We start from the raw sequence: 16,224 nt of genomic DNA, 5'->3' as shown, positions 1-16,224 counted from the left end.
AAGTGTAAATGACTAAGGTGAAAAAGACATTGTTGAGCTGCAAAGTATAAATTGGAAGCATGACGCAATTAAATGTAAGATCTGTTTTACATCCCCGCGGCATGATTACACGCTATTGTGATTAATTGGAGGACTGGAAACTAGTTTCTCCTAGACATATTACACCAGCCTTCTAACGTGACTCTATTAAAAAATGACTTGATTAGTTTTGAAAAACGAACATTGATATTAATTTGGACTACCTTGAAAGATTCTATTTATATTATTTCTTAATGTTAAAGGGAGTTCGGCGAACTTGAAGAATCTCATATGAAAATGAATAAAAAAAAACGAGACGGAGCATTTATTACTGATTGAATAACATTGGGCATTGGAGACATAAGCTTATCCGTTACGGTGTCATCAGCGAAATACACTGTCGATAGAGAAAGTAGTGGAAAGACAGCAGTAAAGGATTTAGGTGAAAGGAATGATATACAATGTACATGTACATTTGATAGTGATAACGCGATAATTTGTGCAAATATCTTCATGCATATACGTCCGCTTTTTATTGTGAACTTGAAATGTTTTACTAAGGTAGGTCGCGCTCGTGGTTTTTGATTACGCGTTGCCATGGTGAATAGATTGACTTAACAACAATTTGTTTAGGAAACGAGATCTTGACATATTGTCATGGCGCCAGCCTATAGCAATACATTAACGTTATTGTAAGTAAAACAGCTGCGTCTGTGTGCCTGTATTAATTTGGAAATTCTAGCACTTTAAAGAAGATCAATTCAAAAGCCTTAAGCGCCTGTTGTATACGTAATGTTCATAGTTACGAAGGAGGTTCTGGGGAATTATTATTGATAGGAACAATACATCAGTATGATTATATCGTTTTATTGCAATCAAATCCTTATATTCGAAATCAAATTAAAGACTGAATAATTCTAATATTGGAGTGTAAGCATTGTGTGACAACCTGAAAATGACAATTATAAAATTAATATTTGATACTTTCTTGCGTAAGTGGTTGGTATACTCTATATTTGTACATGTATAGTTACCTGTAGACTACAGAGAAGTATTGATACGGGTTATGGACTGTTGTGACCGAAATGTTCAACTATAATAACCTTTCAATTAAAGTTGAATATAAGTACTATGGCCTTCCGGAATATAAAGATATAAAGGCGTGCTGCTTTACAGAATTCACCTGTCATGTGTATGCATGCGCTATTGGACATATACTTGTCTACGTTTACGGGATGTCACTTATAATCAAATCCATTCGGGTACTACTACGTCATAGAACTATCCTCTTTGTTCTCATTTCTGTCATTACTGCGGAGATAAGTAACGTCACTTTTATCTTGACAGATCCGTACGGATTGTTTCGGAGATTACCGCACCCAGCTTTGGTCATGTTATGGAAGTTACACGAAGTAGCTTTTTTATGGGATTTTTTCCTCGTGAATTACTTTGTGTCGCAGAAAACTCGACTTAACCTATCGACATTTGGTGGAAAGTATAAACAATTTATCTTGATCGTTTTTAAATCCTCCTTTGTGATAGTATGCGAAATTATATCTTGTAAACATTTTACAGATTTTCCAATATTTGTTTTAAATGATGTAACAATAACTATTTGGACTATCTTTTATACAACAATTTTTATTTTCAATGCCCCAAAGCTTTCAAATTACGTACGAGAAACTAAGAAAGCTAGAAGGAGTTTTGATGAATTTAGTCATTCACGAAAGGATATAGATTTACAAAACCAAGATTCAACACAAAAACGATTGTTATTTCCAAAAATCAGACGTTCGGAAAGCTCTCTTCGAAAGGTATCGTTGATAAATATTTCTGATTCCTCTTTACAAGATATAAAGAAAAACGAGTCCAGTACAAAAAAGTCTACATTTCTTAAACGTCCTAACAAGTTGAGCGTAAAACCGCCGTACAGAAATTCGTCGTCAGATTCAGACAGTGGCAGCAATGGAAGTGGAATGTTCATTGAGGAAATACAGTCATTGCCGAAGGAAATCGTACCGAACGAGAAGGTAAATCTGCTTTGCATGACAAAAAGTGAGATAAGCATGGAACAAAGTAATGAGATTACTATAATACAGCCTGATATATGCAGAATTAGCACAGAACTTGACGTCGACCAAATATCAAAAGAACAGGGATATCTCGCAGACAATGAAGAAAATATTCCCAACAACTTTGAAAATTGTGAATCACTTGAAGACACGTCTATCTCAAAATCTAGACTCAGTAAAATGGCAAACTGCATATTTCCGGTCTCTTTTTCATTTCTTAGCCTCTTTAGAATGAAACAGTTTACTATGCTAAGGAGGATTCTGAAGTTATGTTATGTTCAAATTACATTGTTCGGAATAATTATCATTTGTAAAGTATATATAATATTCAGTGCATATGGTGGGATTTTTCAAAGCAGTCGGATAAGACCAAGAGTTTGGATTATTTTCCAATCAGTATATAGGTAAGACATACATGTTTTTTTTTATTCAAAACTACCTGCAAAGAAAACCAATACGACGATTAAAATAATAAGAGATAACGTCTTTGACTGCTCTTACGTGGCTCGCAAGGACGGAAATGGCAATATAACTTGTGCAAATATCTTTCTAGGACCAGTAAAAGCAAAGGGACCTAATGGTATATGTAACCATATGACACTTTATGTTCTACAATGGAGATAAAGGTTGTACAGTGATTTACACGAACATGAAACAACAGTGCACATTTTACATGTATAATATTAAGTGTATTCCCAAAAACAAAAAAAAACAAAAAAACAATTCAATTACCATTTTCACGCTACATGTATATGTTAGACGGTACTACCACTATTTTGTACAACACCACCTGACCCTTAAAACATGCAATTTTAATTAAACTTTGACCTTGAGATTTCTCGACCTACAAATATAAATCTTGCTTAACACGTATTATTTCATACATCACCAGTATCGTTTTCACTTTGCAGGTTTATAGAAATACTGGTTAATATGATATATGTAAGTGTAGTTTATGCTGTTTGTTCATCGTCGTCAAAGCAACAAAGACTATCCAGAAAAAGAAAATTATGAGGCTCAGCATCTTTTGTCGGCAGAAAAGTAGGGCCATTTTTGGTCACCTAAATAACTTCTGGAGATGCAGCTCAATAAATTACAACCTGTGAAAGTTTAGTGTTTGAAGAAATTTCGTTTGTTTAGTAGAACTTAAAAAGGAACATGTGACCTACATGTTTTACCTCTATTCCCGCAGAAGCAAGTATGGCGAGATTCGGATAACGACACGGACCTTTAAGTTTCAGTTCAATAGAAATTAAGTCGTTTAAAAAAATGAGGTCATTCATAAAATGTTGTTATATATATTGATTTTGCAAATACACGTGACTTATGAATGTACTTCTACCAAACGTGTGCAGACTTCGTGTTAGTTCGGGTTAATAGGCTGTGTTTGTTGTCTTGTTTCACGTTGTTTCATTTCCAATACTGAAGTAAATGTATGACGGAAATAAAAAAAAAATCAAACGAGACATATAATATGATTTTAATCAAAATGAACAAAAATATTATTTTCACAATCTTTGGCCTTCAACAAAACATACATCATTTAAATCTGTATCCAAAAAAGTAACAAGAAGTTACAGTATTATACCTTACTGTAAAGATTTAAGAGGGGAACATAGCTGTAAATCATAAAAATAGAATAAAAACAATAACAAGGAAACAAGGATATTAACATATAAATAAGTGTATGTACATGTACGTGTACAGTATCCGTATGATCTGGGACGCATTCAGATTCATATTCATCTGCACCATGCCATGAGCTCCGATTTGTTCACCGTGTCATAGTTTTCTTTTCCTTTTTTCGTCTACCCAAGATATTACATATGAGCATCTCGGCGGATGTCTCCAGACAAAGCAGAGGGCGCTTACTGTACTGGTGCAGCTGCTCCATGCACCAAATTTTGCATGACGTTCAGGTTGCTCTCTTACTTTTGTATGCGTGTTTGTTTTCATTATTTCATGCTCTTTGGAATGTGTGTCCTTGTCTTAGTTGTTTCCCTTGGACTATATTCTAATTTATTAACGATCGAATTGGTTCGATCTGGTTCCCTTGTGGGTTGTTACATGTAACGAGACTTTACTACATGTATATAGGTATTGCCTGTCAGTTAAAAGATGAAGATACAAATTCATGTTCTTATTGTAAATGTATCAATTGTTGGCATTATTCTTGAAAAAAAACCAACAATACAAACAAACTTCCTAAACAAATTCAATTCTTCTACAATTAGTTCTGATAATGATATAAACTTCAGTTTGTACATGTGGATATGTTGATCTGGTTATCTGTAGACTGATAATAGACTAGTAACCTGTGATTAAATCAGCTCAGTCAGTTTTCTGAAAGGTCAAAATTTTAAAATTTTAAGAGCAATTCTCTGGAAGGACCAAATAATAGGGAAAAAAACTACACAAGGGTCCAATACTGCTTCTTTTTAACCGTATGAAGTCGTCCTGGCATATAGACGTGGAAAACAATTATAACACTTTTTTTTATTTTGGTAACGCTTATTGTCATGGTGACTAGAAAGGTCATTCCATGTCATTTTAATTTGTTCTGTTTCCATGGAGATCATTACTGAATTTTCTCAATAACTTTGTTCTGCATTAATTACGAGTTACATTTTATATCATGTACAGTTATTTGTCAAAGTTGTATTACTGCTATTAAAAATAACATAAAAGTACCCATCAAAATGGTCATTTTTGCAATTTAAGAATTTTTACCTCATTTCAATAATCGACTACATAAACTTGAACCCCGTAGATAGGTAATTCCTTTATAAGTTACAAAATATAGACCTTAAATATGCAACACCATAAAAACAGCAAAAATATGAATTGTAAGATGATTTCTATATCCCAAACGTTTGCTCATGTAAAAATTCATTTCCATCAAGTGTGAAAATTTCAGTACATAGTCAGGATATAAATGTACCTATTAACACAATAAATTTTTTTGTGGTGAAACTAAAGTTCAAGGTAGCTAGTGGGAAACAATGCATGTTCATAAAAACAGAAATTGCCAAGATAACATTTTAAATGACCTTGAAATGAGAAAATTTGACCTTGAAGTTTAAAATCTTATTATTTATGTACTTTTGAATTCTTTTGCAGTAAGTTTTAACCTGCTTTCTTAATATCATTAAGATTGTTAATAAAAAGTCCTGTGGAAAACAATACAAATTGCAATTTTCTTAAATATGACCATCGTTTAACTTACCAAGCTTCTCTACAGATTTCTCAAAATTGAAAAATAGAATAACATGTATATCTCTAGTTTTCTATAATTTTCTTGTACAAGACCATGTCTCTTCACTTCTGAAAGTACACACATATCTACGGGTGTAATTTTGTACTGTCTGGGATTGAAAATTACGTAAATTAGGATTCTGAAAATGAAAAAAAAATACTAGTTTTGGAAACTATTGTAGACACTTTTAATACCTAGTATGTGAAGGTATTGATGTAACTACCTACAAATACCAGATGCATCATCAAACTATCTAAAGCGTGAATTTATAATGTCTTTATCCATGGTTCCTATGTTCATAAGTTCACTGAAATAGAAAAAAAAATACCATTTGTTAGTTATGTAAATACTAAATTTTGGTTTCCATTGCAACGGGTTCGCAAAAATAAAAATTTCTACTAATTTCGATGTTAATATGTCATACATACTTACTTAAGGTATTTTAAAAATATTCGAAATTTTGAGATGTTCACACGATTTTTCATCAGAGAATAGCTTTTTAATATATACACGTACATTCCCTAGGTCATCTGGGTTGGCAGTGTTTATTTCTTGTTTCGTCCAGGATTACTCGTCCCTTATCTTGTACTCGTAATTTCAGTACTGTACATGTATTCGTATATAGTTTGCATAGTTATATATAATTACACCACTTAATGTAGCCGATACATATGTAGGTGCCATAGAATCGTCATTTCTAGCTTCATACGAGATCAAAATGTACCTCTTACCTCATAAATAGTAAACACATGACTGTGTCCTATATGTACGCGTGTTTTTTACTTGTACATTTTTGTATGAGAGCGGGAAGTTTACATTAAAAGATGAAATGATCGGTTAGCATTGAACTATCTGTAATATAGCTGAGAAACGACTAGTCTCCAAGTTGCATACGGGTCATCAGGATAACGAAGTCACTCGATATAAGAGCATCTGACAACGTCGTTTGAGTTCGTACCATTTCGGATTCAATCGAAGTTTGCCGATCTTAACCGATCGACGAACTGTTGCATTACAAAGCAAAGTTCAAAGTTCGAATTGGTACATATTAAACACAAGTTCTAATGAATTTTTCAAACCGTCATAAGCCTGTAAAATCGACGCAATTTATTAACTTTTAAAAAATTTCAAGTATATTTTCGAAAAAGGAATGCACTTTTTTTCTCTAGTAATGAACACATGTATGATGTCAAAAGAGAACATGATTGAATTATATTAATGTATCAATCATCATCATTGCAAGTGTGTCCTATGTAATATCGTTGTCTATGACTCTGTTACCAACTCTGGAATTCACTCGTCTATTATAAACCCAATGACTTGTTCAAAGATAGTACAACAGTTGTGTTACACAAAACTTTAAGCTTTGTATGGAAGTGAATTTTGGAGTAATTTAACTCAATCTGAAACTGAGATGATTGAATGTTCACATAAATTCGCATGTAAAACGTTACAAGGACTCCCGAAACGAACACGTTCGGACAAGTGTACAAGTCTGTTAGGATGGTTCAGCTTCAACTGTTACATTGATAAATGCAAGTTATCATTCTTCGGCAGAATATATAGACTAAAATCGAATGCATTGCCTAGAAGGGTTATGGTGACCAGGCTATTCGAATTCAATAAATGCATTTAAACTCAACTTGGTCGCGTTCCTGACGTGTACTGACTAGCTCATAAATACAATATGACAAAACACTTTGTTTTGTTTATTGACTCTGGTATATTTCCAAGCTAAATGTACTGTCAGGGGTCAGATAAAAAAGACTGAATATTTGAGTGGTATTTGAGGCTATGTAGCGACGAGGACTCTAACCTTTCCATATGTATGCATAGTGAAATAAAACCATACCGTGCCTGGACTATAGCAAACTTTACACAGAACAACGAGAAGCAACTAAATATGTAATTGACTTATGTTCTATTATTAAACAAGACAATAACGAATTACTATGTGATCGATGTAGGATGTTCTTTTCAAATATCGTAGAGCACATCTAAATCTCATGTTGTACATTGAAAGACGAACGTGATGATCTTTGACAAGACATTATTAACATTAATCCAATTCAGTTTAGCGTATACCTAGACAGTCTAGCATCAACTTTATTGTTACCATCTTATCCTGCAATACTGATTTCGAACTATAGAAAGTGATGAACTTGACTTTTTCAGTAAAATTTGCGTACAGAATACCTTTAGGATGTGCAAAACTTTCCATAAAGGACATTGTTGACCACCTGCTGTGTAACTTTTAGAGATTCACTCTCATTCATTTTCGTTATGATAACAAGTACATTTTATGTTATTCACATGTATATTGATAAGCGCTTTTCTCTTCTTTATACATTTGAAAATCTCTGCATGAGAGGAAATAAAGTATATATATATATAAATATAATATCCTGTCAAATTCCGGATGTGGTGGGTAATTTTACAACTTTTCGAAGTTTCAGTAAGTACATGTAGAGAACGTGTTGCTTTGACGAAAGTTCCTCAAGTGGTCAAAATCTAGAGCGATCTTCGCTTAATAAACAAGAGAAGAATCAGACAAAAGTATCAATGAAATGTGATAAAGGGAACACTGAGGTTTAGCCGGATAAAATGTGATAAAGGGAACACTGAGGTTTAGACGGATAAATTGTGAAAAAGGGAACACTAAGGTTTAGACGGATAAATTGTGAAAAAGGGAACACTAAGGTTTAGACGGATAAAATGTGATAAAGGGAACACTGAGGTTTAGATGGATAAAATGTTATAAAGGGAACACTGAGGTTTAGACGGATGCTACAATATCCACATTAAAAGAAGAACAAAAAAAAAAACATAAATAAACAAAATTCTATAATCACCTTCAGTGATGTTTAAACTGATCATTTTCGAGGCAGAAGCCGTCACTACATGCCAGAGAAATTAGTAACGGACAAAAAAAATTCTTAACATCATTTTGACAACGACCGCGTAAATTGTTAATGTTTGTAGTCATGCTAACACTCTTCAAATGGTACACTGTAACAATGTTGTGGTGCCATGCAGAAAGTCTTTGAGTTAATTTTCATGCCAATAAGTAATTTTTCGGACCTTTGATTAGATTTGATCTTGCTTGTATACTCTGATTACACGCTATGGTGATTAACTTGATGGAAAAGAAAACTAATTTCTTCCAGACATTAGATTAAAACAACATATCATGGCAAGTTGTTTAAACAATAGTTACACTTGAAAATCAATCATGTCGACTACTGTGTTAGCAGTGTATAATACAAGACATTGTTTAGCTATTTAGACTAATATGGAAATTAAAAACCCATGATAAACACATACTAAACCATTTGTAGTAAAATGCTTGATAATATATACATGCATAAAACACAATTCTCAACTTCGTGAATAGTTCTTGAGAAATGAAATAAAAAAAGCTGTGAAACATCTTCAAATGTTGTTCGTAGGATATATAAATATGAAAAAAAATTACCCATAAAATGTTTAAGAAATAATATTAGAAAAGAGTAATATGTCAAAGAAATACATATAAGATAAGAGAAATATAGCAACTACATGTATAAGTATCATTGATGAGTGTGAGCATCTCACTTTCCCGCCAAAACCTCAGAATTAGATGAACAGTTATAAAATGAATGCATTTAGACCTGTTATGATACTCTTTGCTAGTTCGATTAACTTTAACAGTATTTGAAAACCTCAAATATTGAAACAAAAGTAAATATTCACTGCTTATTTTTGTGTGTATCAATTTGTTTGACATGAAAAGAAAATAAGGGTTTAATGCATCTTCAAATTTTGCTAGTAGGAGATTTAAATATTAAAAATACCCATGAAATGTTAAAAAATACATTGCGTACATGTATATACAAATGTAAGAAAAGAGAAATATAGCAATTCTGAGTACCATTGATGCGTGCGAGCACTTGACTTTCATTTGAAAACCTCAAAATTGGATGAAAAGCTATAAAATTACTGCATTTGTATCTATTTTTTTACTTTTTGTTGCTGCTCTTAGAAAACCTCAAATATGGGAACAATTGTAAATATTCACTGTTTGTTTGTTTGTTTGTGTATCAGTTTGTTAACATACTTTTGATATTAAAAACCAACGAAAGCGCTAAAAACTGTAACATATCTTTATAATTTAAAAAAATGGAAGATATGAATATGTATATTATTAATAAGTTCAAAATATACTCATAATAAATTTGAATGATCATTCTAAAATGAATTTGAGATTGATATATCGTTGGTTAGGAAACGTTCAATATTTTCTGTATTTCTTTTATTATTATTGTATTCAGAAGATTCTCGTGCTGAAAACTAATCATTTCGATCACTCGGGGTAAAATACATGTATTGACTTGTTCTTACTTAATTTTTCCGCTATCTCCGCGATCTAATTAAAAAAAAAACAAATTGTTACAACCCATGATACTATAATAATAATAATAATATTTAATGTAATTATACCCTAACCCTTTTGTAATTCTAGTACGAAGGCAGTTCTCCTAGCATCAGTTCTACGAGAACTGTAAGAAGAACTGTTCTATCACTAGAGCCAACTCTAAAATAACAGTTCTACTACCAGAGCCAGCTCTACAAGAGCCGGCTCTACTAGAACTGTCAGAAGAACTGGCTCTATAACTGTCACAGAACTGTTCTTCTGACAGTTCTATAATAGTTTTGTGAGAGGTTATTCTGAGTTTTTACTGCAAACAGTTCCTGACAGCTTCTGAGTAACAGTTTATAACTGTTTCGGTTCATTTTCACTTTTATGTTAAAATGGTTATTTTTAATTTCTATTTTACTTCACGCAGAAAAGATTTACTGCTCTAGTTTTCTATTATGAACAGGAGGGGGTTCCGGGCATGCGTCAACTTGACATGGCAGGATAAAATTTGTCGTCGGGAAATTGGGATTTTATGCTGGAAAACATAAATGCTGGACGAATAACTTTTATCAAATCGTTGCTAGAATATTAATCGACAGATTGATATGAAATTTTGTTAAAAAATTGTGTGTAATAACATTTGTAACATTTACTCTGAACTCAACTCACGATACAAACACGTAAACAAACATGGATGCCTCCGTACATGATGGTCACGAATTGCCCATATTTACCCAATCATAACCAAATCCCAGTACTGATTCTTTAGATTCTACAAAACCCACCACTAACAAACGTCGCAACCCAGAGAGCCCGATACCCTACCTCCCACTGAAAAACAAACAAAAAGACAAATTCGTAGACGAAATTCCTTGAATGACTTAACCGAACTCCAAACTCCGGCTACCAAAAAAACAGACAGCTGCAATGAAAAATCTCGCAGACAAGGTATTAGAAATCTTGATGAGCCCAGAAATTCTGACAACAATAATGCCAGTACTTGCTAGTAAAATCAGCGAGTCTATATCTGCTGACATTGAACAAGTCAATCTACGAATCGATAATGAAGCAAAGTCACTGCGCAATGAGAACGCAATCATCACAAAAAATGAACAAAAAATCTGTAAACAATTTATTGAAATATCCTCTTTAGAAAGATCCGTTCAGGCCAACATTAGTGCGGTCAAAGAACGTGAAAGAGACATCGACGCTCTATATAAAAAAATCGCTGAACTTGAATACAGACTAGAAAATCAGGAACAATATTCTAGAAGAACTAGTCTTAGGTTTCACAATGTCCCAGTTCCAAAAGATGAGGATGGCCGAATCAAGCAGCCTGTAAACACTGACCAACTTGTCCTTGATATTTGCAATGGCAAAATGAATTTGAATATTGGACTGAATGACATAGGCCGATCGCATGTAATCGGAAAAGTTAGAAAAGGAAAATCCCAAGTTATCGTCAGATTTATGAGTTACAGGACAAGGGCTTTGGTTTATTCCACTAAAAAGGTCTTAAAGAACGACACAAATGGTACCTTTATTACAGAAAATCTAACACCCTATAGAACGGAATTGGTTATGAGACTTGCCAAACTTAAAATTGACAAATTAATCGAAGCATACTGGACATTTGATGGTAGAATTTTCGTTAAACAACACGCAGAGAGTCGAAAAGAGATCATAACAACTTTGATGATATAGCAAACCTCGAGCGACGTATCAGAGATCATGCAGCAGTTGAGCATAGCCGTGATATAAACGTCTATTGTAACATGAATCTTCTTTTTTCCTTTGATCTTTTTATGGAATAACATAGAGACGACAAGCATGTACCAAAATGTATGCTCTAAATTGAAGCAACCAAATAATATTGCATGAAAGGTCACATGGGCCTATATAATGCAATGAGGAAACAGCCATGAAATAACCAAAACACTAAAACCAATATTGCATGGGTAAGCTCCGCCTCTTTGGGGAAAGATTACGCCTACAAAAAAGCACACATACAAATGTCAATTTTATACGGTTTCATATAATAAAATACAAATCTTTAAATCTCTGCAGGTTTTCTTTGCCAGACAGAGAACAAAAAATATAATGTCTACTCATTAATTTAAAGATAGAACCGAAAAAATACACATTTCTTTACTTTTGAAACTTTTTTTTACATTTGGGCCAAAAAAGGGGGTCCATGCCCCGAATAGTTGTGTTTAAAAGCCTTCAAAAAGACAATTAGCGTAAATCAGTCTAATTCAATTAAAAAATACACACCTGAGAGAGAACCAAATCATCGCTTTCTACATTTTCAATGTCAAGCCAATCTGGTAGAGAGAATGCGTCTGCCATACTGCCTACTGTGCGGGTTATTAGATTTTCCCGCCAAACGTTATTTTTTTCTGCACGGACTGTCATGGGCGTGTCATTCATGTTACAAATCATTTATAGCAACGCCTTCCTCGTTAGCCAAATAAACTTCTCACGCTGCGCGTTCGAAAGTTTATTTGTCTAACTCGGAATACTATGCTATAAATATAACAAGGATGCTTTCTGCTTTAAAATAGCCTGTCCATGTCTTCATGAATTGTTATTATTTTATTGTTTGTAAACATAGGCATTCATCCAAAACATGTGTTCTAACTTCTACCTGCGGTTTTTTTTTGTTTTTGTTTTTTTGTTTTTTGTTTTTTTTTTTTGTGTAGGCTATATTTAGACAAATTTACCTGTTCTGTTTGATATCAATAGAAACAATTATTCAAATTGTACCTGTATTTTTGGGACTGCGATTTAGATGATAATATAAAAAAAACTTTAACATATTTCGAACATTACTCCTTAGTATAACTAGAGAATTTATACGTACATTTGACCTCCTATGTCGAAGTTGTACAGACTATGAAATCCATACGCGTTTTATGCCCCGATCACGAAAATGAAAGGGGTATATATAGATTTACTATTGTCCGTGAGTACGTCCGTGCATTCCTATCTTGGTCAAGATTTTTTGGGCTTAGGTCCATGTCTCGGGTATTGTATGTGGTTGGGCAACGATACTTTGTCACTTAATTAGAACACCAAGATCCACAATAAATTATGTCAATTTGACATCCATTTTCCGCTTAAGTGACTTGATTAGGTTTGTTAGTTTTTTTTATGTTTTTTTTTTCTTTTTCTTTTTTCTCGGGTACTACTCCATGATAGGACAACGATACATTGTCAGTATGTTTATCTTGGTTAGTAAAGCACGATCCAAAATGCCGACTTAGGACATTTTGACCTACATTCTCCATTTAACCACTGTCAAGTTTTGTTTTTAGGTCCATAAAATCCAAATATATGGAAGGGCAATGATACTATGTTATTAGATATAACCTCGGATATAACTATGTTGACAAAACAGGGTCCACCTTGAATTAGCATGGAACTTTCTAGGTTAATGTGAATACCGATCGTGGCATTTTCCGTTCCACTTACACATTTTCTAGTTGTTTTTGTAAGTATGTTTCATACATTTTAGTAAGATATAGCTATCATATATCTTAGAAAGATATAGCTAAAATATTGCATATGAATAAATATCATCAAATGTTCGCATCGATGTAACCTGTATGGAGGTGAAATACTAACAGTCGAATCAGTTAATATACATCTTTTTGTTATTTTCTCTTTATTCCATATTTTCATGTTAATATGGCGAAAAAATTGTGATTTCTCCATATTACTTAAATAATATATGATTGGTTGTAAAACTCATTTTTACTCTGCATGATTAAAAATGATACGTCCCTAAATACATATGTAGATATATTACATTGTCAAATCCCAATCCCCACTCTGCCTCGATGACGTATATGTCATATATGTATTTTCTTCAAGTCTTTGTAATTTGTTTTGTATATAATGTATGTGTTTTATGTTATGTTTCTAAAGTTGGTGATGTTGAATTGACATGTGTAATACTCTTTGACAGTGGCTGTTATATCATCATATCTGCAACTTCTGTCTCTAGGATAAATGGTAGGTAATGATCTTTTTACTTCCAGAGCAGCCATTGGTTTATTTAACAAAAGAAAACTGATTAAATCAATACCCCTAAATTATAGAAACTCAACCTACCTTGATCTGCTTCTTATTAATTTTAATTGTACATTTTTCGTCATCAGCCTTTCATTTCTTCAATCAGTACACCCCAAAATAGACACAGTTTTCTGCTTTTTGTACTACACTTCATTCTCATTACAGGAATAATGAAATGAACCCAGGTCCTATAATTTACTCATCAAAGTTTTCTATTAGCTCCTCCAGTAACGACAACTCCCTTTCACTATGTAACATTAACATACGAAGTATTCGGAACAAACTAGATTTTTTAAACCTGTTCTGTGAGGAAATTGATATCATAACCATAACGGAAACACACTTAGATCCAAATATAAAAGATGAAGATATACTTCTAGACTCCTTTTCTAAATCCGTCATCAGAAAGGACCGTAATAACTTTGGTGGCGGTATATTAATATATACAAAAGACGATATTCATGTCAAAAGACTGAATATGTTAGAAAATGATATCGACAAAACACTCTGGGTTGAGATCAGAGCAAAGGGTCAAAGATTTGTACTCTGTAATATTTATCGTGCCCCTGGAATTGATGTTGATTTTTTTACACGATTAAATCATGCGATAGGAATGACCTACCAGTTCAATGAAAACATTGTGATCACGGGTGATTTAAATTCGGATCTATTTATGATTGATAACAATAGACTTGTTGACACAATAAATCTGTTCAATTTTACATATGTGATTAACAAGCCTACTAGAACAACTGATAATCGAAAATCTTTATTAGATCTTATTATTATAAGCAACACAGTATCGTACACCATTGCCGATGTCTTTGATATTCCCAGATCTGTAAGTGACCACGACGCATCTATTGTATATTTGGTATGTCCAAACAAAGATCCTGTCTCTTACAAAAGACTTGTCTGGCTGTACGACCAAACTGACAAACAAAAGTTTGCCGAGAAACTAGAGGCCTTGGATTGGGATACACTCCTTCCCGATGGCGCAGATGTGGATGTAACCACAGAAATGTTTACGGAAACATTTCTGTCCATCGCGAAGGAGTGCATTCCAACCAAAGACGTTATCATTAGAAAAAATGATAAATGTTGGTTTAATAACGAACTTAGAAAGGAAATTAGAAAGCGTGACCGTTTTAGGAAAAAGCGTTGAAATAAAAAAAAATGAAAGTGATATTCTGAGATACAAGAAGAAGAGAAATAGAGTCAATAATTTAAAAAAAGCTGCCTAAGAAAAGTTTGAAAGTTATCTTGACAATTATATCTTAGATAATGTAAATAATCCTAAAGCGTATTGGAAGATTATGAAAATGCTGATAAAATCAAACAAAGGTACAAATTCTATCCCGCCCCTTCAAAATATAATAAACGATGATGTATTAAGTGACATAGTATACACAGATGATGAAAAGTGTACAAATATTTTTGTTCTATCTCAAAACTAGAGGAGGAAAATCATCAGTTATCAGATTTCGAAAGTAAGACAAATAGCTGTATTTCAAATATTAGAATAGATGAAAACGAAATCGTTGATGTATTAAAGATTTTAAAACCCAACAAAGCATCGGGACCAGATATTGTTAGTCATAGGATGCTCCAGCTTTGTCCAGAAAAAGTCGCTATCCCCTTAAAGAAAATTTTTAATAAATCAATCCAACAATGCAAATACCCAACTAGCTGGAAGATGGCAAATGTTACTGCTTTATTCAAGAAAGGAGACCCCTCTTTGCCTTCAAACTATAGACCAATATCGTTAATAAGTTGTGTTGGCAAAGTCATGGAAAGAATTATATTTAAACATGTATATAATCATCTATATAGTAATAAGCTAATTTATCAGTACCAATCTGGTTTTCTGCCAAAATACTCTACCGTGCATCAACTTCTTGAGATATACAGTATTATTTTAAATTCTCTTGAGAAAAAAGAAATGAACTGTTTTGTTTTTTTGTGATTTTTCGAAAGCGTTTGATAAAGTTTGGCACAAAGGTTTATTAAAAAAGATTAAATCATATGGTATTTCAGGAAATTTATTCAGTTGGTTTAAAAGTTACTTAGATGGTAGACGTCAAAAGGTAATGTTAAATACAGCATCCTCAGATGATTGCCATCTTTCAGCTGGTGTTCCGCAGGGATCTGTACTAGGACCTCTTCTTTTTATTATATACATAAATGATATAGCAGGTAACTTGACATCTTTGTGCAGACTTTTCGCAGACGACACTTCCTTCAATTACTCAGATTCTGACAGTGAACAGATCCTCTTTGTAATCAGTCACGATCTGAGTGAATTGGATGAATGGTCCAAAAAGTGGCTGATGTCCTTTAATCCAGATAAAACCGAAATTATGATATTCTCCAATTATGAAACTCCCAATTTCACGTTCTCC

General features: G+C 33.1%; 1 protein-coding gene across 1 annotated transcript; it reads left to right on the top strand.

Moving 5' to 3' along the window:
• Positions 1-1,092: 1,092 nt before the first annotated feature.
• Positions 1,093-3,403, top strand: LOC148600738 (uncharacterized). The gene is made up of 2 exons (XM_088555479.1): positions 1,093-2,494; positions 3,002-3,403. The coding sequence occupies exons 1-2, from the start codon at positions 1,104-1,106 to the stop codon at positions 3,102-3,104; spliced, it is 1,494 nt and encodes a 497-aa protein (XP_088411605.1). The 5' UTR covers positions 1,093-1,103; the 3' UTR covers positions 3,105-3,403.
• Positions 3,404-16,224: the final 12,821 nt, after the last annotated feature.

Source organism: Perna viridis, chromosome 12, assembly GCF_037379345.1.
Source record: "Perna viridis isolate PV_CMFRI_1.1 ecotype Kerala chromosome 12, ASM3737934v1, whole genome shotgun sequence".
In the NCBI taxonomy this organism is placed as follows: Eukaryota; Metazoa; Mollusca; class Bivalvia; order Mytilida; family Mytilidae; genus Perna; species Perna viridis.
Note: the sequence above shows the minus strand (reverse complement) of the source record. Positions and strands in the feature narration are given on the sequence as shown.